Source organism: Phyllobates terribilis, unplaced genomic scaffold (genome assembly GCF_046119375.1).
Source record: "Phyllobates terribilis strain yellow unplaced genomic scaffold, ASM4611937v1 Scaffold_5__5_contigs__length_657084704, whole genome shotgun sequence".
NCBI lineage: Eukaryota > Metazoa > Chordata > Amphibia > Anura > Dendrobatidae > Phyllobates > Phyllobates terribilis.
Genome location: NW_027362765.1, coordinates 72534729 through 72561158, shown reverse-complemented (window position 1 = coordinate 72561158; position 26430 = coordinate 72534729). Strand labels below are relative to the sequence as shown.

The 26430-nt window shown below is 44.0% G+C and overlaps 1 protein-coding gene across 1 annotated transcript in view; it reads right to left on the bottom strand.

The window, feature by feature from the left end:
- LOC141270741 (uncharacterized) overlaps positions 1–26430 on the bottom strand; it is an 80013-nt gene that overhangs the window by 44454 nt on the left and 9129 nt on the right. Inside the window, exon 5 of the mRNA XM_073680843.1 lies at positions 15796–15886. Coding sequence (XP_073536944.1) covers positions 15796–15886 — 91 coding nt within the window. The remainder of the gene's footprint in view (positions 1–15795; positions 15887–26430) is intronic.

Here is a 26430-nt window from a genome sequence, read left to right as displayed (position 1 = left end):
TCAGTTTGGCTGCATTTGGCTGGATCTGAGCACACAGTATGGCTCTGAATACATCAGAATTCATTCGGCTACTTCTGTCCTGTGTCACAGCATCAATAAACACTAGTGACCCAGTGCCACTGGCAGCCAAGCATGCCCAAGCCATCACACTGCCTCCGCCGTGTTTTACAGATGATGTGGTGTGCTTTGGATCATGAGCTGTACCACGCCTTTGCCATACTTTTCTCTTTCCATCATTCTGGTAGAGGTTGATCTTGGTTTCATCTGTCCAAAGAATGTTCTTCCAGAACTGTGCTGGCTTTTTTTAGATGTTTTTAGATGTTTTTTAGCAAAGTCCAGTCTAGCCTTTTTATTCTTGATGCTTATGAGTGGCTTGCACCGTCCAGTGAACTCTCTGTATTTACTTTCATGCAGTCTTCTCTTTATGGTAGATTTGGATATCGATACGCCTACCTCCTGGAGAGTGTTGTTCACTTGGTTGGCTGTTGTGAAGGGGTTTCTCTTCACCATGGAGATTATTCTGCGATCATCCACCACTGTTGTCTTCCGTGGGCGCCCAGGTCTTTTTGCATTGATGAGTTCACCAGTGCTTTCTTTCTTTCTCAGGATGTACCAAACTGTAGATTTTGCCACTCCTAATATTGTAACAATTTCTCGGATGGGTTTTTTCTGTTTTTGCAGCTTAAGGATGGCTTGTTTCACCTGCATGGAGAGCTCCTTTGACCGCATGTTTACTCCACAGCAAAAGCTTCCAAATGCAAGCACCACACCTCAAATCAACTCTAGGCCTTTTATCTGCTTAATTGAGAATGACATAACGAAGGGATTGCCCACACCTGTCCATGAAATAGCCTTGGAGTCAATTGTCCAATTACTTTTTTTCCCTTTAAAAACAGGGTGGCACATGTTAAGGAGCTGAAACTCCCAAACCCTTCATCCAATTTTAATGCGGATACCCTCAAATTAAATCTGAAAGTCTGAACTTCAACTGCATCTGAATTGTTTTGTTTAAAATTCATTGTGGTAATGTCTAGAACCAAAATTAGAAAAATGTTGTCTCTGTCCTAATATATATGGACCTAACTGTACATCCCATAGGAGACACTGAGGCTGCAGCATATACAGTTATATGAAAAAGTTTGGGCACCCCTATTAATCTTAAGCTTAATGTTTTATAAAAATTGGTGTTTTTGCAACAGCTATTTCAGTTTGATATATGTAATAACTGTTGGACACAGCAATGTTTCTGCCTTGAATTGAGGTTTATTGTACTAACAGAAAATGTGCAATCTGCATTCAAACAACATTTGTCAGGTGCATAAGTATGGGCACCCTTATCATTTTCTTGTTTTAAATACTCCTACCTACTTTTTACTGACTTACTAAAGCACTTTTTTTGGTTTTGTAACCTCATTGAGCTTTGAACTTCATAGCCAGGTGTATGCAATAATGAGAAAAGCTACTTAAAGTGGCCACTTGCAAGTTGTTCTCCTGTTTGAATCTCCTCTGAAGAGTGGCATCATGGGCTCCTCAAAACAACTGTCAAATGATCTGAAAACAAAGATTATTCAACATAGTTGTTCAGGGGAAGGATACAAAAAGCTGTCTCAGAGATTTAACCTGTCAGTTTCCACTGTGAGGAACATAGTAAGGAAATGGAAGAACACAGGGACAGTTCTTGTTAAGGCCAGAAGTTGCAGGCCAAGAAAAACATCAGAAAGGCAGAGAAGAAGAATGGTGAGATCAGTCAAGGACAATCCTCAGACCACCTCCAGAGAGCTGCACCATCAACTTGCTGCAGATGGTGTCACTGTGCATCGGTCAACTATACAATGCACTTTGCACAAGGAGAAGCTGTATGGGAAAGTGATGCGAAAGAAGCCGTTTCTGCAAGCACGCCACAAACAGAGTCGGCTTATATATGCAAAAGCACATTTGGAGAAGCCAATTTCTTTTTGGAAGAAGGTCCTGTGGACTGATGAAACCAAGATTGAGTTTTTTGGTCATACAAAAAGGCGTTATGCATGGCGGCATAAAAACACAGCATTCCAAGAAAAACACTTGCTACCCACACTAAAATTTGGTGGAGGTTCCATCATGCTTTGGGGCTGTGTGGCCAATACCGGCACCGGGAATCTTCTTAAAGTTGAGGGATGCATGGATTCCACTCAGTATCAGCAGATTCTTGACAATAATGTTCAAGAATCAGTGACAAAGTTGAAGTTACGCAGGGGATGGATCTTTCAGCAAGACAATGATCCAAAACACCGCTCCAAATCTACTCAGGCATTCATGCAGAGGAACAATTACAATGTTCTGGAATGGCCATCCCAGTCCCCAGACCTGAATATCATTGAACATCTGTGGGATCATTTGAAGAGGGCTGTCCTTGCTCGGCGACCATCAAACTTAACTGAACTGGAATTGTTTTATAAAGAGGAATGGTCAAAAATACCTTCATCCAGGATCCAGGAACTCATTAAAAGCTACAGGAAGCGACTAGAGGCTGTTATTTTTGCAAAAGGAGGATCTACTAAATATTAATGTCACTTTTCTGGTGAGGTGCCCATACTTATGCACCTGTCAAATTTTGTTTGAATGCAGATTGCACATTTTCTGTTAGTACAATAAACCTCATTTCAAGGCAGAAACATTACTGTGTCCAACAGTTATTACATATATCAAACTGAAATAGCTGTTGCAAAAACACCAATTTTTATAAAACATTAAGCTTAAGATTAATAGGGGTGCCCAAACTTTTTCATATAACTGTACATCACATAGGAGTCACTGCAGCTACAGCAAAGTGTCGAACACACAGAGGACCAGAGGTGGAGGGGAAACCACTGACATTGGAGCCTGTTTTAGCTGGATGTGAATCCGAGGAACCACAGTCAGCTGAAATGTATAGCAGCACAAAGACTCTCCAGCTCCCTGCTCTGCAATACACTCCACCAGCCAATCAGAAGCCAGAAATGGTTGTTGGCATGCCTGTCACAGGTGGCGCATGGCAGTGACGTCATGCTATATGGCGGGAACGCCAATGTCAGCAACTGGCTCCTGCGCTGTCTATAGAAGATGCCAGGTGTCATGGGAATGGGGTAAAGGTACGAATCATTGTTTATTTTTTTTAATATGTGTTGAAGAAGAACAGTGAAAATTATTTCCAGACGGGGCCCAGGATGGGAAACATTTTACCTTGAAGGAGCCCAGGACTGGGGATATTATACCAGGATGTGAGTTGTTATATGAAGGACAAACACATACAGTGCCTACAAGTAGTATTCAACCCCCTGCAGATTTAGCTGGTTGACACATGCGGAATTAACTTGGCATTGTGACATTTGTACTGTAGATCAGCCTGGAAGTGGGAAATGCACTGCAGCAAATTATTATTATTTTTTTTTTTTTTAAATGTTAAAAGTTAATTCAGAGTGTCATTTATTATTCAACCCCTCAAACCACAAGAATTCTGTTTGGTCCCCCTAAAGTATTAAGAAGTAGTTCAGGCACCAAGAATAATGAGCTTCACATGTGTGGATTAAAGATCTCTTTTGCCATCCTTTTCTGACTATTTAAGACCCTCCCCAAACTTGTGAACAGCACTCAGACATGGTCAACATGGGAAAGACAAAGGAGCATTCCAAGGCCATCAGAGACAAGATCGTGGAGGGTCACAAGGCTGGCAAGGGGTACAAAACCCTTTCCAAGGAGTTGGGCCTACCTGTCTCCACTGTTGGGAGCATCATCCGTAAGTGGAAGGCTTATGGAACTACTGTTAGCCTTCCACGGCCTGGACAGCCTTTGAAAGTGTCCTCCCGTGCCGAGGCCAGGCTTGTCCGAAGAGTCAAGGCTAACCCAAGGACAACAAGGAAGGAGCTCCGGGAAGATCTCATGGCAGTGGGGACATTGGTTTCAGTCAATACCATAAGTAACGTACTCCACAGCAATGGTCTCCGTTCCAGACGAGCCCGTAAGGTACCTTTACTTTCAAAGCATCATGTCAAGGCTCGTCTACAGTTTGCTCATGATCACTTGGAGGACTCTGAGACAGACTGGTTCAAGGTTCTATGGTCTGATGAGACCAAGATCGAGATCTTTGGTGCCAACCACACACGTGACGTTTGGAGACTGGATGGCACTGCATACGACCCCAAGAATACCATCCCTACAGTCAAGCATGGTGGTGGCAGCATCATGCTGTGGGGCTGTTTCTCAGCCAAGGGGCCTGGCCATCTGGTCCGCATCCATGGGAAGATGGATAGCATGGCCTACCTGGAGATTTTGGCCAAGAACCTCCGCTCCTCCATCAAGGATCTTAAGATGGGTCGTAATTTCATCTTCCAACAAGACAACGACCCAAAGCACACAGCCAAGAAAACCAAGGCCTAGTTCAAGAGGGAAAAAGTCAAGGTGTTGGAGTGGCCTAGTCAGTCTCCTGACCTTAACCCAATTGAAAACTTGTGGAAGGAGCTCAAGAATAAAGTCCACATGAGACACCCAAAGAACCTAGATAACTTGGAGAAGATCTGCATGGAGGAGTGGGCCAAGATAACTCCACAGACCTGTGCCGGCCTGATCAGGTCTTATAAAAGACGATTATTATCTGTAATTGCAAACAAGGGTTATTCCACAAAATATTAAACATAGGGGTTGTATAATAATTGACCCACACTTTTATGTTTAAAATTTAATAAAATTCAACTGAGCAACATAACTTTTTGGTTTGTAAGATTTATGCTTCTGTTCATAAAACCTACTCTCGTTTGCAGTTTGAAGGCTCTAACTTATTTGCATCTTATCAAACCAGCTAAATCTGCAGGGGGTTGAATACTACTTGTAGGCACTGTACGTATTTATAGGATCTAGAACGCTACAAGGGCCCATACATCTGATCAAGAAGCAGCCCCCATTTCATAAGACAAATATCTTATCCCACTCCCTAATACATTATGATGCTATTAAGGACTTATAATGAATGGGGGTTGGACACAAGATAGGAACTGAGGGTATGTGCACACGTTCAGTATTTGCAGCAGATTAAATAAGCAACATGTGCAAGAGACTACAAAAATTTCATTCACTTTGCTTATACTGTAAAACTCTGTGCTTTTTCTGCAACAAATACATGCAAAAAAAAAAACGCAACAAAAATGCAATGTGTGCACATAGCCTTAAAATGAATTGGGGTGTCAGGCATAGAGATTGATTAGTTTATATTTATTGGGCGGCGTTAATGGGGAGAGGCACAGCGCTGGCTTACCACTATACATTTTTAATGGTGCGTAGCATATTAACGGTGGGATACATATTAGTATTTAGGAGCACAGTGTGGGGATTTTTTATTTACGATATACATATATACAGTACAGACCAAAAGTATGGACACACCTTCTCATTTAAAGATTTTTCTCTATTTTCTTGACTATGAAAATTGTACATTCACATTGAAGGCATCAAAACTATGAATTAACACATGTGGAATTATATACTTAACAAAAAAGTGTAAAACAACAGAAAATATGTCTTATATTCTAGGTTCTTCAAAGTAGCCACCTTTTGCTTTGATGACTGCTTTGCACACTCTTGGCTGTTATGTTCTGCTACCAGAGCTAAGGAAAGAGAGGAGATCTGTCCCTACGATAGAACTCAGCTTTATCCCTACGATGTAACAGGGGACCTAATCCTGCGATCAGACCTGCTAAATTCCTAAGCTAGTCTGTACGGAGACCTATAGATGTGGGGAAGGAATCCCTACAAGTACTAAGGACTGGGAGGAAAATGGGACACCTCCTAACAGAAATAGTAGCAGACAGACAAACAAACAAAATATATAGAACACTGAGGTCCGTAGACCAAGCAAACTAACAGAGTTAGATACAGAGCACAGGCTAGCTAGAAAGTAGTTATACAATGAAGTCCAGCAAAGCCAGAAGGGCGGAGCAGGATTAAATAGGCCAACAAGGTCATGTGACCAGCAAAGGAAAAAACCTAAGAGCAAGGTTCTAACAGTACCCCCCCTTCTAAGAGGATCCTCCGGATCCCCTAGGACCAGGCTTATCAGGAAATCTCCTGTGAAACGCTCTGATAAGTCTGGACGCGGAAACATCATCTGGCCTCACCCAAGAGTTATCCTCGGGTCCGAAACCTTTCCAGGCCACAAGATACTGCAAACTACCTCTATACCGTCTAGAGTTAAGGATGCGAGAAATTTCATATTCCCCGTCCTCCACCACCGGAGGAACAAAGGCAGAGGCGTCACCATCCGACACAACAGCTTTTTTTAACAGAGAAACATGAAATACCGGATTAATTCTCCAGGAGGTAGGAACCTCCAACCTAACAGCAGATTGGTTGACAACCTGAAGCACCTTAAAGGGCCCTACAAACTTGGGACCCAATTTCTTAGAAGGAATCCTCAACCGCAGATTCCTAGAGGACAACCATACCATGTCACCAACAGCGAACAAAACCTCCTGTCGTTTCCTATCAAAGTAGTCTTTAGATTTTCTGTTGGCCTCCTGAAGATTACCACGCACATCCGTCCAAACTCTCTCCAAATCACCGGAAAAATTCTCCTCCTCAGGCACGGCAGATCCCAACTTGGAGAACGACCCAAACGACAAATGTCTCCCAGAACAACAAAAAAAAGGCGAACAACCAGCAGAAGAAGATGTATGATTGTTCAGAGCAAATTCAGCAAGTGGCAGAAACTCAGACCACCCCTCTTGATTGTCTGCCACAAAACAACGCAAGAACTGCTCAACATCCTGGTTTTTCCTTTCTGTCTGGCCATTAGATTCAGGATGATATCCGGACGAGAACGATAAATGAACTCCCAACCTGTCACAAAAGGCACGCCAAAAACGAGCCACGAACTGAGGACCCCTATCAGAAACAATGTCAGTAGGAACGCCATGAAGTCTGACAATTTCCTTGACAAAGGCCTTAGCGAGAGTTTTAGCGCAGGGCAGTTTGACGAAGGGAACCAAGTGACACATCTTGCTAAAACGGTCCACGACCACCCAGATGACAGTAAAACCCTCAGAGGGGGGAAGGTCAGTTATAAAGTCCATAGCCAAATGTGTCCAAGGAGCACTGGGAACCTCCAAAGGACAAAGCAACCCCGCAGCAGGAGTATGTGAGGACTTAGATCTAGCACATATAGTACATTGACGCACCCACTTAATGACTTACTTCTGCCATCCAGGCCACCAAAAACTGCGACCCACCAGTCTCTTGGTCTCAGAGATTCCGGGATGACCTGCCAACCGAGATTCGTGACACTCAACAAACAAATCTCTCCTAAAGGTCCCAGGCACAAACAACCTCCCATGAGGAGTGTTAGATGGGGCATTCTCCTGTGCTTTAAGAATCTCATCTTCCAAAACGGAGTCCAAAGCAGCTATCACAACACCTTCTTGTAAAATGTTCTCCTCTTTCTCAGCACCGACTATGGGAGAAAAACTGCGAGACAAGGCATCCGCCTTAACATTCTTAGTACCAGGGATGTAAGTAATGGAGAAATTAAACCGCGAGAAAAACAGTGCCCACCTAGCCTGACGGGCATTCAGGCGCTTGGCAGCATCAAGATATATCAGATTTTTATGATCCGTAAGAACCTGAACGGGAAATTCCGCACCTTCCAAGAAGTGGCGCCAGTGTTTAAATGCGAGTTTAATAGCCAATAATTCCCGATTACCAATATTGTAATTCAGTTCAGTCTCCGAAAATTTTTTTGAAAAAAAGGCACAGGGATGCAATCCATTCCCGTTATCCTGAGACAATACTGCGCCAACCCCCACAGAGGAAGCATCAACCTCAACCAAAAACGGCTTAGTCACATCAGGCTGCATAAGGATGGGAGCAGAGGTGAACCTCTCCTTGAGATACACAAAAGCTTCAATAGCCTCAGAAGACCACTGAACCGCATCAGCACCTTTCCTGGTGAGATCGGTCAGAGGTTTGACAATACTAGAAAAAATTTTTATGAATTTTCTGTAATAATTGGCGAAACCTAAAAACCTCTGTATCGATTTCAAACCAATAGGCCTAGGCCATTCCTGTACAGCTTGAACTTTAACTGGGTCTATCTCAAAACCTTCGCTGGAGATAATGTAACCCAAAAAACTAATTCTCTGTACAGCGAACTCACATTTCTCCAGCTTAGCAAAAAGCAAATTGTCCATTAACAACTGTAATACCTCACGTACGCTCCGCCAATGAGACTCCAGATCCGGCGAATAAATCAAAATGTCATCCAAATACACAACCACATTTTTGCCGATCAAAGGTCTAAGGATGTCATTAATAAGATTCTGAAAAAATGCAGGAGCATTAGTAAGACCAAAAGGCATAACCAGATTCTCAAAATGACCCACAGGAGTGTTAAAAGCAGTCTTCCATTCGTCACCCTCCTTCATGCGCAACAGATTGTATGCCCCCTTAAGGTCAATTTTAGAGAACCACTTGGCCCCCATTAACTGGTTAAATAAATCAGGAATCAATGGCAGTGGGTAAGGATTGCGTACAGTAATTTTGTTAATCTCACGAAAATCCAGACAAGGACGTAAACCGCCGTCCTTTTTTTTTACAAAAAAAAATCCAACCGCCACAGGAGACTTAGAAGGCCTAATGTGACCGGCGGCCAAACTTGTCTGTATGTATTCCTCCAAAGCCTTCCTCTCAGGAATAGTAAGGTTAAATAAACGACTTTTAGGAAGAGTCGCTCCAGGGACAAATTCAATAGAACAGTCATAGTCTCTATGGGGAGGCAAAACCTGCGATTCCTTCTCAGAAAAAACTCTCCAAAAATCCTGAATAGGAACAGGCAATTCTCCCCTATCCAAAGCTGCAATACGCCCGTTACAACACTTGTCATAACATTTATGGCTCCAGGATTTAATTTCACTGGTAGACCAATCCAGTACAGGATTGTGAAATTTTAACCAGGGCAATCCCAATATTACTGGAGAAGGCAAGTTATTCAAAACTACCAAATCCAATTTCTCATGGTGAACACCATTAATAGTGAGAGGAAATTCACAGACCTTGAGAGTAATATTCTTCAAAGGGGAACCATCCACAGAAACCACAGCAATGGGGGATGATAAAGGTTCGGGTTTTAAATTGAGTCTTTCCAAGAATCCCCCATCAATTACATTCAGAGTAGACCCACAATCGACAAACACCCGAAATTCCATTAATTTTTCCTAAGCAATCGTGGAAGCAGCTAAAAATACACCCTTGGAATTTAAACAGGCAATACGGGCATGACTGACCATTTTTTTTTCTTTCTTCATACGAAGCTCACAGCCTTTAATCAAATGACCAGATTTTCCGCAATAGAAACACAAGCCTTCAAAAAATCTACGGTCTTTTTCTTGAGAGCGAGGTGCCACCGATCCAATCTCCATCGGTTCACCACTGTTAGTACACACATTCTCATAACCAGAAACTGACATAGCAGAGGATTTGCTCTCATTAACCCTTGCACGCAGTCTCCTATCCACCCGTATAGCTAATTGCATAGCCTGTTGCAAATCTTCAGGTGTAGGATAAGCAATTAGCAGGTCTTTAACCCTTTCATTGAGCCCAGCAAGAAATAGACTTTTCAGAGCAGAATCGTTCCACCCTGTTTGAGTAGACCATCGACGGAAATGAGTACAATATTTTTCCACATTACCTGATCCCTGTCTCAAACGTCTTAACTCAGTCTCAGCTGATGCGACACGGTCAGGATCATCATATAATAGCCCCAAAGCAGAAAAAAAACTATCCACTGAGCTGAAGCATGTATCACTAGGTTGCAAAGAAAAGGCCCACTCCTGAGGCTCTTTGCGCAAAAGTGACATTATGAACCCTATGCGCTGGGATTCATCCCCAGAGGACTTGGGTCTCAAACGAAAATACAATAAGCAAGCATTTTTAAATGAAAAAAATTCTCGGTGTTCACCAAAAAATAAATCCGGCAAACATACCTTAGGCTCCAAGAAATGTGCTCCAGGACAGTTACTCACGTGCTGACGGAGCTCGGCCACCTCCAGAGAGAGTCCCTGCAGGCGATGAGCCAAATCCTGAACCGACACCATGATGGAACAGAAAAATCTTTCCTTAGAGAATTTGCAGGCTGGACTTACTGTTATGTTCTGCTACCAGAGCTAAGGAAAGAGAGGAGATCTGTCCCTACGATAGAACTCAGCTTTATCCCTACGATGTAACAGGGGACCTGATCCTGCGATCAGACCTGCTAAAGTCCTAAGCTAGTCTGTACGGAGACCTATAGATGTGGGGAAGGAATCCCTACAAGTACTAAGGACTGGGAGGAAAATGGGACACCTCCTAACAGAAATAGTAGCAGACAGACAAACAAACAAAATATATAGAACACTGAGGTCCGTAGACCAAGCAAACTAACAGAGTTAGATACAGAGCACAGGCTAGCTAGAAAGTAGTTATACAATGAAGTCCAGCAAAGCCAGAAGGGCGGAGCAGGATTAAATAGGCCAACAAGGTCATGTGACCAGCAAAGGAAAAAACCTAAGAGCAAGGTTCTAACATTGGCATTCTCTTGATGAGCTTCAAGAGGTAGTCACCGGAAATGGTCTTCCAACAATCTTGAAGGAGTTCCCAGAGATGCTTAGCACTTGTTGGCCCTTTTGCCTTCACTCTGCGGTCCAGCTCACCCCAAACCATCTCGATTGGGTTCAGATCTGGTGACTGTGGAGGCCAGGTCATCTGGCGTAGCCCCCCATCACTCTCCTTCTTGGTCAAATAGCCTTTATACAGCCTGGATGTGTGTTTGGGGTCATTGTCCTGTTGAAAAATAAATGTTGGTCCAACTAAACACAAACCGGATGGAATAGCATGCCGCTGCAAGATGCTGTGGTAGCCATGCTGGTTCAGTATGCCTTCAATTTTGAATAAATCCCCAACAGTGTCACCAGCAAAGCACCCCCACACCACCACACCTCCTCCTCCATGCTTCACGGTGGGAACCAGGCATGTAGAGTCCATCCGTTCACCTTTTCTGCGTCGCACAAAGACACGGTGGTTGGAACCAAAGATCTCAAATTTTGGAGTCATCAGACCAAAGCACAGATTTCAACTCGTCTAATGTCCATTCCTTGTGTTCTTTAGCCCAAACAAGTCTCTTCTGCTTGTTGCCTGTCCTTAGCAGTGGTTTCCCAGCAACTATTTTACCATAAAGGCCTGCTGCACAAAGTCCCCTCTTAACAGTTGTTGAAGAGATGTGTCTGCTGTTAGAACTCTGTGTGGCATTGACCTGGTCTCTAATCGGAGCTGCTGTTAACCTGCGATTTCTGAGGCTGGTGACTCGGATAAACTTGTCCTCAGAAGCAGAGGTGACTCTTGGTCTTCCTTTCCTGGGGCGGTCCTCATGTGAGCCAGTTTCTTTGTAGCGCTTAATGGTTTTTGCAACTGCACTCGGGGACACTTTCAAAGTTTTCCCAATTTTTCAGACTGACCTTAAAGTAATGATGGCCACTCGTTTTTCTTTACTTAGCTGCTTTTTTCTTGCCATAATTCAAATTCTAACAGTCTATTCAGTAGGACTATCAGCTGTGTATCCACCAGACTACTGCACAACACAACTGATGGTCCCAACCCCATTTATAAGGCAAGAAATCCCACTTATTAAACCTGATAGGTCACACCTGTGAAGTGAAAACCATTTCCGGTGACTACCTCTTGAAGCTCATCAAGAGAATGCCAAGAGTGTGCAAAGCTGTCATCAAAGCAAAAGGTGGCTACTTTGAAGAACCTAGAATATAAGACATATTTTCAGTTGTTTCATACTTTTTTGTTAAGTATATAATTCCACATGTGTTAATTCATAGTTTTGATGCCTTCAGTGTGAATGTACAATTCTCATAGTCATGAAAATACAGAAAAATCTTTAAATGAGAAGGTGTGTCCAAACTTTTGGTCTGTACTGTATATATATATATATCTATATATATATATATGTGTGTGTATATATATATATATATATATATATATATATATATATACACATACACATATACACACCTTGTTATTGCCAGAGCTGGTGTGATCAGTGTGACAAGACGAGTGTGGCTGGGAGATGGCGACATGAAGGTCTGACCAGATGGAGAAGAAACAACAGAAAACTACTCCAATCAGATGAGATGTGAGCGCTAAGTAATTGGATATTATTATGTATCTGTAATATATTATGACTTGTTAAAATTCTGTTATTTGTAAAATAATCTCCCTGAGGCCACATTCTCACATTTGCATGAAATGTCTATGTGATTCCAGATTAAGGGTGTCAAGCACCAGAAACACGTTGATGTGCGAGGACGTATCTATCAAGATATTTTAATTTTGTTTTCACGGCTTTTGTACTCATCCACAAATAAACATTTGCATGTTTGTGAAGCTGGATGTGAAGGATGGTGGGATGTAATGGCAGCTCACAATCATCCTGTAAGCATGTGTAGTTGTAACGAGACACCTGACTCCAAGCCGCGCGGTCTCCCTTTGTTTCAGACAGCTATAATTCCATATCAAGTTATGGAAATACTGTACTTCCTAGCCATACATCGAATAGATTTCCCAAATCCCCAAGACATAGTGAATGTCCGCCTGGATCTCGACTCAGTCTAGCACATAGGGATAGGGAGATACATAGCACAGCTATTCGGAAATCCATGGGACCGCTGTGTTTAGTCTCAATGCGGCTCACATCAGTAAAATGTTCATTAAAGGGGTAGTAAAAATTGACTAACAGAAAAAAGACCCTAAAAATAACTTTTAATTAGGATTATTAAAATACATAAAACACATACAGTGCTAGACACAATGCTAGATACGGTGCAATATTAAAGTGGCAACATGCATAATAGTATATGGTATATAATACCCGACTACAATACTATTGTCCTATAATACTGTACTTCAAAAAACCAAATGGCCTGAAAAGAATTTACCCTTCACTCATATGGTACATTTCATCCTGGCCATATAAACCCTATAGCAGGGCATAAATATCACTAGTTACACCACTTATAAACAGTACAAAAATCCAACAGTACAGGACAAGGAATATAACCAGAGAAAGCTACTATATATAAAAATTATTAATTCATATTGACTAAACAGGCTACAGAATTTCACCAACAGATATGTCCTAGACAACAGATAGCCGTAACGTTAAGAAGCTGAAACTTTATCTGTGCGTGTAAATAATCAAACAACACATAGGAGCAACAATAGAACCAGCTGTTTAGTCTCAACGCATAAGAGGGGCGCTGCTGGATCCAATGGCACCAGAACTGCCACCCTAGGACCGTCCATTAAGGAGTTATGACCCATCTTAGGTTCTGGAGTTTCTAGCTGCTAGAGGCTAGGGGTGGAGATTTAAGTCTAGCCCAGGGAGCAGGAGGGGAGTGACCCAGAGGGGTTAAATGTTCCTGCAGCTCTTGGCCTAGTGCTTTTTCTCTAGGAGGTCGCAAGAAAATGTCATGTCAGGGAAGTCAAGCAAGAGAGGGGACCCACAAGCCTCCCATGTGGCAGCCCCTCCCCCGCAAGCCAGGCCTATAATCTGACTGGTAACTGACTCTTAATATCTGGATACTTTTGTACCACTTCTATTTGTATTTGCATATCTGACTATTATATATGTATAACCCTTGTGTATATAGTGTATTGTCTAGTGTGCCCTTAAGTAGATTAAATATATAATTTAACCTTGGGCTTGTCTTTTATCTTGATCCCCGAATCTCCACACGTCCATTGTTCGGTTTAATTTCCCATGTTACCGGGGCTGGTTTCTAGCCCGATATAATTCCCGTTAACGAACTGGGCTTATATCGAATGAGGAACTGGGGGCGGCTCTACCGGGCTGATAAGGTTCTGTTTTCACTGGGGCTAGTAGAAGGTGTCTCTCAGTCTGTCAAAGGTGTGAGCGAGTGTGGTGCCACGTCAGTGACTGAGTGGGCCACCTCTTCTCGCTCTGAGTACCTTCCTGAAACAATGCGGACAGGGGGTGTCTGTGTTTGAGGAATTAAAAATAGTTGGTTAGTAAGTTATTTGTACCCCCAAATCCATAAAAATAACATGGCTCTTGAAAGGAACAAGTAAAAAAAAAAAAACAACAAAAAACGTTGTCCTAAAAACCAAAAATAGACACGTGCTTAAGGGTTGATGGACTAGTCAAGAGCACGTTTCTATACTATAATTGTGTATTAAGATGTAACCCCAGACAGAATTCTCTTCAGAATGTGAATATAGGCTTAGGCCTCAATCATGTTATACCATTTTTTTTTGTTTATACGTTAAAATACAATTTTTATTTCAATGTGTTCGATCTATTTTTGGTCAACTGCTCAGTGAAGAATGGGCAGCACTGAGATGACAACATGGATGACATCTGAGTGTTACCAGTGTTTTTCACACACAGATTCACTTGAACGGGAAAGTTGTACAAATCAAATGAAAAACAGACGTCTCCATTCTTTGGCTGACAGCCTCAGGCTGTGTTCACACTATTGTTTGGGAGCTTTATTTTTTCTGTTCCATTTTATAAATAAGCAAACAGGATTCATGTTCAAAACGTTTCTGTTGTACAACCAATGCAATCAGCAGCAGAGTGGTCCCATTTTTTGTGGTGGTCCCTCTGTGATGTGATACATATCCTTTTTAAGTAAGGAAAACACAGTTCTGCATAATCAACTTTTTCACCATTTTAACAACAATTGCGCCATTAATATACTGGAATATTGTGCTTGTAATGAAGAATATTACTGAGGTTTTCAGGCTGAGAAATGTATTGTGTACATAGCAGTGCAGCCTGTGGATCACTAGTAATGTTTCTGCCTTCCATATCAGGGGTCCTGAGTGCGAATCCCCAACACTGACAAGTTTCAAAAGTAAATTTAGAGACCTTCATTGAGCACAGTGTCCGGTGTTAGATAAGTGTTATGATTGACTAGTAACTCACTCGATGAAAAAGGTAACACACTAAATACTGCAACTGACCCTGCCAGTTCCTGCACAGACTAGAATCTTAACCCCGCAGTCCCCAGTGGTAACTGAGTGAGCAGAGATAGCCCTAACCAGAGACTAAATGGCGAATTGGACCAATTCTGCCTGAAAGTCCATAGAGTGATTCACATTCCTACTAAAGAACCGGGAGGCAGAGCAGAGTGTAGATTACCTACAGAAAGGAAAGTGTGCTGAAATAGAAAAAGCTCCCAGAAGGAGTAAAACAAACAAACTACAAAACAAAGGATAAAATACATACTGTAAGAAAATAAACCGCCTACTTCTTAACAAGAAACAGAAGATAGGTGCAGGATAAAGAACATAAACAGCAAAGAGATAAACCCTAGCTGGCCTTTCACTCACAGGTTTAAACTACAGCAGTATGGCCGGACATCCAAATGAGGCTCAACAGCAGGAAACACCAGCAGACAAATGAGAAAATGAAACCCTAAAAACACTGCTGTAAGGATAACAAAACTAAACACCCGGAGAAAAGTTATATCTTGACAGACAGAGAAACCGACAACGAGACACTGGCTCAGGGGTTCGACCCCAAATGTATGACAATAGGACTCTGAATACAGGAGACTCCGTTCTAAAGGAGAGAGATAATTTTTGTTTTATTTTATCGATAAATCCTTAGGTGTAAAATCCACATAAAAAAAACCTCAGTTTAAAAGACCCTAAAAAATTCTACACATATTTACACCATCCAGTCACTTATTAGAATCTGTGACTTCTCTGCATTTAGTGGTCACTACTCACCTGTGAAGATAATTGTAGAAATCTCCTCTTTACACCACTCATCACCCCTCAGATAAGTCTCTGAAGTATTAATATGGGTCAGATCTTCACCCTGAAATGTATATTGTAAAAGTCGCAAAGATGGAGAAGTTGAGTAAATTGATTAAAAAAAACAAAAACAAATAGTAAATGAACATGGCAACCAAAATTACATGGTATTTGGAGTTCATTGTGCCCTAGGCAATTTAAAAGGTCACGCCCCCTACTGGTGAGTCACACTAAGGGTATATGCACACAATGTCTTTTTCACGGGGATTCTGCCTGGAACCCATCTGAAAAACATGTGCATGTACCCTAAGGGTGCACATACCGTTTATTATTAGGTAGCAAAGGTTCCCATACACATTACAGTAATGTTCGCCTAACCAACTGATACCAAGGGGTTTGGCCGACAGTTTAATGTGTATCGACAGATGATGTCAATGGAGACAATCATGTCCGCTTGCAGATCCTTTTGTTCTACAAGGCTACAGCTGCACTATCAGTACTTGGTCAGTATTTTCCTCAGTATTTGTAAGCCAAAACCAGGAGTGGGTAAAAAATGCAGAATTGATGCACTTGTTTCTATTATACCTTTTCGGTGATTGCTTCTCACCTTGTTTTTGGCTTAGAAATAATAAGGAAGAAAAATATTGACCAAAGCCTAAGAGATAAACAGCTGGCAGACATACAGCTCTGGCAAAAATTAAGAGACCACTGCAAAATTTTCATTTTCTCTGATATTTCTCTTTATAGGTACAGTACAGACCAAAAGTTTGGACACACCTTCTCATTTAAAGATTTTTCTGTGTTTTCATGACTATGAAAATTGTACATTCACACTAAAGGCATCAAAACTATGAATTAACACATGTGGAATTATATACTTAACAAAAAAGTGTGAAACAACTGAAAATATGTCTTATATTCTAGGTTCTTGAAAGTAGCCACCTTTGGCTTTGATGACTGCTTTGCACACTCTTGGCATTCTCTTGATGAGCTTCAAGAGGTAGTCACCGGAAATGGTTTTCACTTCACAGGTGTGCCCTGTCAGGTTTAATAAGTGGGATTTCTTGCCTTATAAATGGGGTTGGGACCATCAGTTGTGTTGTGCAGAAGTCAGGTGGATACACAGCTGATAGTCCTACTGAATAGACTGTTATAATTTGTATTATGGCAAGAAAAAAGCAGCTAACAGTCTATTCAGTAGGACTATCAGCTGTGTATCCACCTGACTTCTGCACAACACAACTGATGGTCCCAACCCCATTTATAAGGCAAGAAATCCCACTTATTAAACCTGACAGGGCACACCTGTGAAGTGAAAACCATTTCCGGTGACTACCTCTTGAAGCTCATCAAGAGAATGCCAAGAGTGTGCAAAGCAGTCATCAAAGCCAAAGGTGGCTACTTTCAAGAACCTAGAATATAAGACATATTTTTAGTTGTTTCACACTTTTTTGTTAAGTATATAATTCCACATGTGTTAATTCATAGTTTTGATGCCTTCAGTGTGAATGTACAATTTTCATAGTCATGAAAATACAGAAAAATCTTTAAATAAGAAGGTGTGTCCAAACTTTTGGTCTGTACTGTATATTTTTTTGTAAAATGTACATTGTTGTTTTATTATATAAACTACTGACAACATGTCTCCGAAATTGAAAGCTAAAAATTTTGTATTTATTTACAGCAAATGAGAAATAGTCAAAATAATAAAAAAGAAACAAAGAAACCGTGCTTTCAGACCTCAAATAATGCAAAGAAAACAAGTTCTTATTCATTTAGAAACAACAATACTCATGTTTAGTGTTGAGCATTCCGATACTGAAATATCGGGTATCGGCCGATATTAGCGGTATCGGAATTCCGATACTTAATTCCGATACTTTTGGAATATCGTATACCGGAATCGGAAGTTCCCATAATGCAATGAGCCAGTTTCATTTTATTCAGCCAATGAGAATCCTAAGAAGTGTGGGCACATCCTGTTAGGCATGTAGGCATGTTAACTAATGGCATGGCTGTGATTGGCTGCTGAAATGATGTCATGATGCACTATAAAAGCCGCCGCCGCCATTTTGAGCTCACTCTGCTGTGAATTCAGTTAGGGATAGGACGCTGTTGTTCTGAGGAACAGTTTTAGCTACCTATTTGCTCTATTCTGCTTCACCCAAGCTACTTTATAAATCGCTGTGCCTTGCAGCGCTAGTGCACAGTTCTCTGTGCTGTTCACCGCTGTCTGCAAGGTCTGTGTGTGTGAGTGCAGCTCACCCTGTAGTGTGTGCTTCAGCCACGTCTGGTTGTAGTGCACTCAGTGTGCATCACTGCCTCATACATTGTCCTTTTTTGCCAATTCATAATTTTTCCTGATATCTCCTATTAGTGTGGTGGTTCCATCCGTATTCAGCTAAATTGGTTCCAAACACACTATATAGGAGTAGATAGAGAATTTTTTTTTGTCTTGCAGCGCTAGTGCACAGTGCTCTGCATCTGCACTGTTCACGCCTGTCTGCAAGGTCTCTGTGTGTGAGTGCAGCTCACGCTGTAGTGTGTGCTTCAGCCACGTCTGGTTGTAGTGCGCTCAGCATGTGTCACTGCCTCATACATTGCCCTTTTTTTCTAATTGATAATTTTTCCTGATTTCTCCTATTAATGTGGTGGTTCCATCTGTATTCAGCTACATTGGTCCCAAACACACTATATAGGAGTAGATAGAGGAGCCTTTCTGCAGCATTGTGCCCTGCAGCCCCAGCCAGATTAGTATTAGCCTATTTTTTGTAGCCTCATCTATTGCATTGTAGGTTACCTTCCTGCATTGTAAAGTTTGTGATACTATCAGTATTACATCTTTGGGCACATCCAGTGTCTTTTTGTGACAAAAAAACCTATATAAAGTTCACCAAACACTCCACTTTACAGTTGTGTAGGCCACATTAGCTCATATTAAAGTCTAGTCCACACTTTATAAAATTAGTGTTTCTTATACCTGTTAGCAGCTGTTCAGGAATAAGCACACTAAGCCCTTAGTACTTTTCTGCCTATCTTTATCAGTCTAACAAGATGAAGAAGGCAGGGAGTAAGGCATGTGGTCGTGGGCGTGGAGTTTCTGCAGGGAGAGGACGTGAGGATTCTGTGCCTGCAGGGAGAGGACGTGAGGATTCTGTGCCTGCAGGGAGAGGACGTGGGGATTCTGTGCCTGCAGGGAGAGGACGTGGGGATTCTGTGCCTGCTGTGGGCACCAGTGACTCAGCATCCCCCAGTTTTACCAGGGAACAGTCCTTTATGCGCAGCTTTGTAGGAGCTAGCCGTACCCCACTGCTGCGGGAGGACCAAATTGAAGCCGTTGTCAGATGGATGGCAGCTAACGCATCGACTTCAATTAGTTCCAGATCCTCTCAGGTCCTGAGCACTGAAGAGCACCCATCTGTCTCTTCACCACCTGCCAAATTGCCCAGGCAGTCAGAGAGCCCTGGACAGGAGCCATCTCTACTTCTGTTCTCTGAATCTCTTGGCTTGGAAAGAGGGGGCCAGCCAAGCAGAATTCGAGAATTTGAAGAAGAGGTAGTATGCAGTGATGCGCAACCGTTTTGTCTCTCTGAATCTGAAGAGGCGGGTGGGCCAGTGCCTATGGTCAGCAGCACACCTCAGTACGCATCTGATGATGAGACTCAGGTGCCACTTTCTGGTGCGTACTGTGCTGTCGAGACTACCCAGGAGAAGCAGTTGTTTGAAGAGGGTGGTGTAGATGATGAGGTCCTTGACCCATCATGGCGTGAGGGACAGGAAGGTGGTGGGAGCAGCTCTGAGGAAGAGATTCCCCGAACAGCCCAAAAAGGAGGGAGGGGGCAGACTTGGTTGCCTGTAGCCTCCACTTCAGCACCCATTAGGAGCATGGCTCTTCCAAAATCCAAAACGGGCGCTCCCAAGACTTGCAGTGCCTGGTCCTTTTTTGACACAGTTTCAGATGACATTTGCTTTGTCAAATGCAAGCTGTGTAATCAGGTGAAAAGAGGGAAAAGTGTCAGCAACCTCAATACCTCTTCCTCCAGCTCACACACAGCTGGTTCAGCTTCCTCACAGGATCGCCATGGAAGAACCTCTGGCACTGTTGTACAGAGACACAGTGTAATTCCACCCACAGCACCACTTTCCCTGTCATCCTCATACTCCCAGGCCAGTCTACAGCCATCGTTAGCACAGGCATGGGAGAAAAGGCGCCCATACTCGGCAAACCACCCCCGAGCACAGGCTCTGAATGCTGGCATTGCTAAACTACTGGCCCTTGAAATGCTATCATTCAGGCTGGTGGAGACTGACACCTTCTGTAACTTTATGGCATTGGCAGTCCCACAATACAACGTGCCCAGCCGCTTTTATTTCAGCAGGCAAGCCGTCCCTGCCCTGCAACAGCATGTGGAGGGAAAAATTAAACATGCGCTACAAAACGCCGTCAGTAGCAAGGTCCACCTGACCACCGATGCGTGGACCAGTAAGCATGGACAGGGACGATACCTTTCCCTCACTGCCCATTGGGTAAATGTTGTGGAATCGGGTACAGATTATTTATTATTATTATTTATTATTATAGCGCCATTTATTCCATGGCTCTTTACATGTGAAAAAGGGGTATACATACAAGAACAATTACAATAATCTTGAACACAATGTGACAGCGACTGGTACAGGAGGAGCGAGGACCCTGCCCGCGAGGGCTCACAATCTACAAGGGATGGGTGAGGATACAGTAGGTGAGGGTAGAGCTGGTCGTGCAGCGGTGGTTACTGCAGGTTGTAGGCTTGTCGGAGGAGGTGGGTCTTCAGGCTCTTTTTGAAGGTTTCCACGGTCGACGAGAGTCTGATGTGTTGGGGTAGAGAGTTCCAGAGAAGAGGGGAAGCACGGGAGAAATCTTGTATGCGATTGTGGGAGGAGGAGATTAGAGAGGAGTAGAGAAGAAGATCTTGTGAGGATCGGAGGTTGCGTGCGGGTATCTAGCGGGAGACTAGGTCAGAGATATATGGAGGAGGCAGGTTGTGGATGGCTTTGTATGCCATGGTTAGGGTTTTGAACAGGAGTCTCTGGGCAATGGGGAGCCAGTGAAGAGATTGACAGAGAGGAGAGGCCGGGGAATAGCGGGGGGACAGGTGGATTAGTCGGGCAGCAGAGTTTAGGATGGATTGGAGGGGTGCAAGAGTGTTGGAAGGGAGGCCACAGAGCAGGAGGTTGCAGTAGTCAAGGCGGGAGATGATGAGGGCGTGCACTAGTGTTTTTGCTGATTCATGGTTGAGGAATGTGCGGATCCGGGAGATATTTTTGAGTTGGAGTCGGCAGGAAGTGGAAAGGGCTTGGATGTGTGGTTTGAAGGAGAGTTCAGAGTCCAGGGTTACCCCAAGGCAGCGAGCTTGATGGACTGGGGAGAGTGGGCAGCCATTGACTATGATGGATAGGTCAGTTGGGGGGGTTGAATGAGACGGCGGAAAGATGATGAAATCTGTTTTGTCCATGTTAAGTTTTAGAAATCTAGCAGAGAAGAAGGATGAAATAGCAGACAGACATTGTGGGATTTTGGTTAGTAAGGAGGTGATATCAGGTCCAGAGAGGTAGATCTGTGTGTCGTCAGCATAGAGGTGATATTGAAAGCCATGGGACTCTATGAGCTGTCCCAGGCCTAAGGTGTAGATGGAGAAGAGCAGGGGTCCTAGAACTGAACCTTGGGGGACACCGACAGATAGGGGGTGAGATGATGAGGTGGTCTGTGAGTGAGAGACACTGAATGTCCTATCTGTTAGATATGAGGAGATCCAGGATAGGGCCAAGTCTGTGATGCCGAGAGATGAGAGAGTCTGTAGTAAGAGGGAATGGTCCACTGTGTCGAAGGCAGATGACAGGTCTAGGAGGAGGAGGACAGAATAGTGTCGCTTAGATTTGGCGGTTAGTAGGTCGTTGGTAACTTTGGTCAGTGCAGTTTCAGTAGAATGGTGCGGTCGGAAAACAGATTGTAGGTGGTCGAAGAGGGAGCAGGAGGAGAGGTGGGAGGACAGCTCAGAATGGACATGTTGTTCCAGTAGTTTGGAGGCGTAGGGGAGAAGTGATATGCGGCGATAGCTACCGTGTTTCCCCAAAAGTAAGACAGTGTCTTACTTTCTTTTTATCCCCAAAAGCCCCACTATGTCTTACTTTCGGGGTATGTCTTATATTGGAAAAAAATTGTCGAATTTTTGGTTTTAACCATAAAATTAACATTTATTAACAACCTGCACAGTATTGTATTCACCACAAAACAGTTTTATAAAAGGAAGTGCCAAGAATGTCTTGTTACAACATTGCATAACATGTAAAACAATGAAAAATGGTAAGAACGAACAGTGGAATACTGGAAGATAAAACAGATTTATTCCATGACAACCATGTCATCATCCTCAGGAATATCATCATAAACATCCACACTCTTAGGTTCCTGTGGATTTTCTTGGGACTCTCGGGACGACATTTCTTGCCGAATCATTGGCCCATCTTTCTCATGGGTAGCAACGGCACTGTCCTGAAATGAGCAGGCTTTGTCCAGGTAGCCAGCTCGCAGTGCATTTGCAACGCAGGTGTTAGTGATCTTATTCCAAGAATTCTTCACCCAGTTAACAATCTCTGACAGTCTGGGCTTCACAAAGTTCCCACGTACATTTCTCTCCATTCGGTTTTCAATGTAGTCATTGATTTCCACACGCAGATAGTCCTTGAACGGCTTGTTAATGGCGATATCGAGAGTCTGAAGATAAGCCGTCATCCCTGCAGGAATCATGATTTGGTCGATTCTCCGCTCATGAAGGAAGTTTTTCATGGTTTTGGCGCGGTGTGTGCTGGCTGCATCCCAGATCAGCATCACTCTTTTGTTCCCGCGCATTACAAGCGGCAGCATTAAATCAAGCCACTTTCTTATAACATCTTGTGTGGCCCAGGCTTTTTCAGTTTCCAGCACATAAATGCCAGAAACCCGCTCAATCTTCTCCTTTTTGCCCTTTGCAATGAGTAGTGGTGTTGCTTTAGTGCCATCCAGACGAATCGTTAAAATGCAGGTGACACGTGCACTTTCATAAGCGGTGGAGGGAACATACACTGAGGAGGCACCTCGTTGATCAATGGTGGTTTGAGCTGCTTGGCCCATGAACACAGCAGTTTCGTCCATGGCGATCATGTTGCAAAGACTGTATTTAGAGAAGTCAATGTCATCCACAAACTTCTTGTAGGCTAATGCACGTTTAACAATCTCAGCATCTTCCAACCTAAAGAGGGTTGTGGATCTTCTCAAAGACAGGTCATTGCGTTCAAGAAAGTTATCCACCCAGTGCTGTGATGCCTTGAATTGTTCAGGGGAAATGTCAAACTGTGGCGACACTGCAAGGGCATATTCCTGAATCTGAGCCCTGGTCACCACCAATGTCTTTGCTCTCCTGTCTGCAACCCACTCAGAGACTAGGCTTTCCAGCTCTGTATACATTGGTTGCCGACCACATCCAATCTTGCGCTTTTTAGCCATTCCGCTCTCCACTTTTTCACTCAGGTTAGTGTATTCTGCAAGCCATTTTTGGACCAGTCGGTGATCCAGCATTTTCTCCTTGCAGAACTGCACTACATTTTTGCCCCAAGATTCTTCGACAATCGCTTTTTTATACTCCACGGTGTAACTCTTCCTTTTACCACTGGAACCGGAAGCGCTCATGTCTAGGGCCTAAAATATAGCATACGGTATAAGCACTGCTTGTATCACAGTCTCCCATAGTGTTACAGCCCCATACAGTATCCCACACCGCCTTCCATAGGGTTACAGCCCCATACAGTATCCCACACCGCCTTCCATAGGGTTACAGCCCCATACAGTATCCCACACAGCCTTCCATAGGGTTACAGCTCCATACAGTATCCCACACAGCGTGTTTTTGTATGTTGTCCTGATGGACCACGGAAAACATTACTGCTGCTCCCGCGGCCTCCACATCCCTCCGCTCATCCCGCTCTAACCGTCCGCATCCCGCAGTTAAAGGGGCACTGACAGCTAAAAAAACTGTGTAAAATGTGTATATGCATTTTACCTTCTGTGACGGGCGGGGGGGGGAGGTTTCTTTGGAGTAGGGACGTGCCCGAGTAAATTTGCATAGGCGCGTCCTAAGCCGTCAAACAGCTCATGTGGGCACAGCAAAATGCAAACCTGTACCTATACCAGTATCTAACCCAGTGTGATACAGTACCACCTGCTGTATTTAATCCAGTGTGACACCTGCTGATACCCACTGGGTTACATACAGCAGATGATACCCCAGTATGCCAGTGTGTATGTTTTACTGATGTAATACTGTGTGCATTACCGTATTTTAAGCAGGAGGCGGCAGAGAGGGGGACGGCGCAGGCGTGGGTCAGACGGAGGCGGCAGATGCGGTGACGTATGAAGGGGGGGGGGGGCGGCGCGGAAGTGGGCAGGAGGCGGCGCGCAGCTAGATGAGAGGGAGACGGCCGTGTTTCCCCGAAAGTAAGACATATGTCTTACTTTCGGGGTACGGCTTATATTAGCCGAGCACCCCTGAAACCCCCGATACGTCTTACAATCGGGGGTGTCTTACTTTCGGGGAAACATGGTAGTCAGAGAGGATGGGTCAAGGGAGGGCTTTTTGAGGATGGGTGTGATTGAGGCATGTTTGAAGCATGAGGGGAAGACACTAGTTGTTAGTGACAGGTTGAAGAGGTGGGCTAGGGCTGGGATGAAGATAGTGGTAAGGTTTGGGATGAGGTGGGACGGGATTGGGTCAAGTTTGCAGGTGGTGAGGTGTGATTTGGAGAGAAAAGAGGAAAGTTGATCTTCAGAAATGGTGGAGAAGGTGGTTTTGGAGAAGAGGGTTGAGTAGGTGTGAGGAGGGGCTGTGGGGACTTTAGGCAAAAGCTTTGTCTGATGGTGTCAATCTTCTGTTTGAAGAATGAGGCAAAGTCTTCGGCTGAAATAAGAGGAGAGGAATGAGGCACTGGGGGACGGAGGAGAGAATTGAAGGTGTTGAATAGTTGTTTGGGGTTGTGAGACAGGGAGGAAATGAGAGATGAGAAGTATGTTTGTTTTGCTGCAGTGAGTGTGGACTTGAAGGTAGTGAGGGTCTGTTTGAATGCGATGAAGTGCTCATTGGAGTGGGACCTTTTCCATCTACGCTCAGCAACCCTGGAGGCCCGTCGCAGTTCTTTAGTTAGGCTGGTGTGCCAGGGTTGTCTGTTGATTGTGCGAGCTTTGGTATGTGTCAGGGGGGCAACCGAATCGAGAGCTGCAGCTGTTGTGCTGTATAAAGTGGCAGCAACATCTGCATCATGTAAGGAACTAATGTCTGTAAGAGGGAGAAGGGATTCAGAGAGTGAGTGTAGGTCAAGGTGTTTGAGATTTCTGTGAGGGTATGCAAGTTTGTGGAGTGGGGATTGTTGCCCCGAGGAGGAGAGAGAAGAGAATGTAAGTAGGCTGTGGTCAGAGAGAGGGAGAGGTGAGTTAGAGAGGTTAGATAGGGAACAGAAGCGGGTGAAGATGAGGTCCAGCGTGCGGCTGTCTTTGTGGGTGGGTGTGGAAGACCACTAGGTAAGACCAAAGGAGGAAGTGAGGGATAGAAGCTTAGAGGCAGCTGAGAGGGAAGTGTCAATGGGGATGTTGAAGTCGCCCATGAGGATAGTGGTGGTTGATCCTGGGGGGCGGTAGATGACAGCCAGTTGGAGGTTGGAGGGGGAGTAGATGCGCACACAGTGCACTTCAAAAGAGGGGAGAGTAATTGAGGGCGGCAGTGGGATATGGGTGAAGGAGCAGTTTTCTGAGAGTAGGAAACCTATTCCTCCACCGTGCTTGACGGTGGGGCGGGGGGTATGGGAGAGGTGGAATCAGCCGTAAGAAAGTGCAGCAGGAGAGGCCGTGTCAGAGGGGGTGAGCCAGGTTTCAGTGATGCCAAGGAAGGAAAGCTTGTTGGTGATGAAGAGGTCGTGAATGTAGGAAAGTTTGTTGCAGACGGAGCGAGCATTCCATAGAGCTCCTGTTAGGGGGATTGGGGAAGCGGGGGCTGGGCGGATGGGTATAAGGTTAGAAGGGTTACGAGAGTTTGGGATAGATCGTGGGTAGGAGGTGGAAGTGACTGTGGGGATGTGGTGAGGAGCGCCAGGATTTGGAGAGATGTCGCAGGCAGTAAGGAGGAGCAGAGAAAGCGTTAGTAGGTGGGAGCAGGAGAGGGCATGAGGTGGCTGTCTGTGTTTGGAGGCAAAGGATTGTATGTTGAGGAATAGCTCTGAGGAGGAGGTGAGATGGGTGGGGAGAATGGAGGGAGAGATGAAGAGTTCCTTACTAGGTGTAGGGATTAGGGGTGGCTGTAAGAAGTGAAGGATTAAGGGGGTGAGAGTGAAAACAAACACAAACATTGTTTACTGTGACTTAGTATTCAGTTCTCTTCAGATTCAATTTAGAATTAATTCATATTTCTCACACTTAAGCAATGGACACAGACTAAAGTCTGACACAGACTCCTGGCTCTCAATATATTTGTAACTGAATGCATTCAGCTGTGAACCAGATGGGAGTGGTCTGTGCTCATCTTGATCAGCTGATTAAGGCTGAACCAG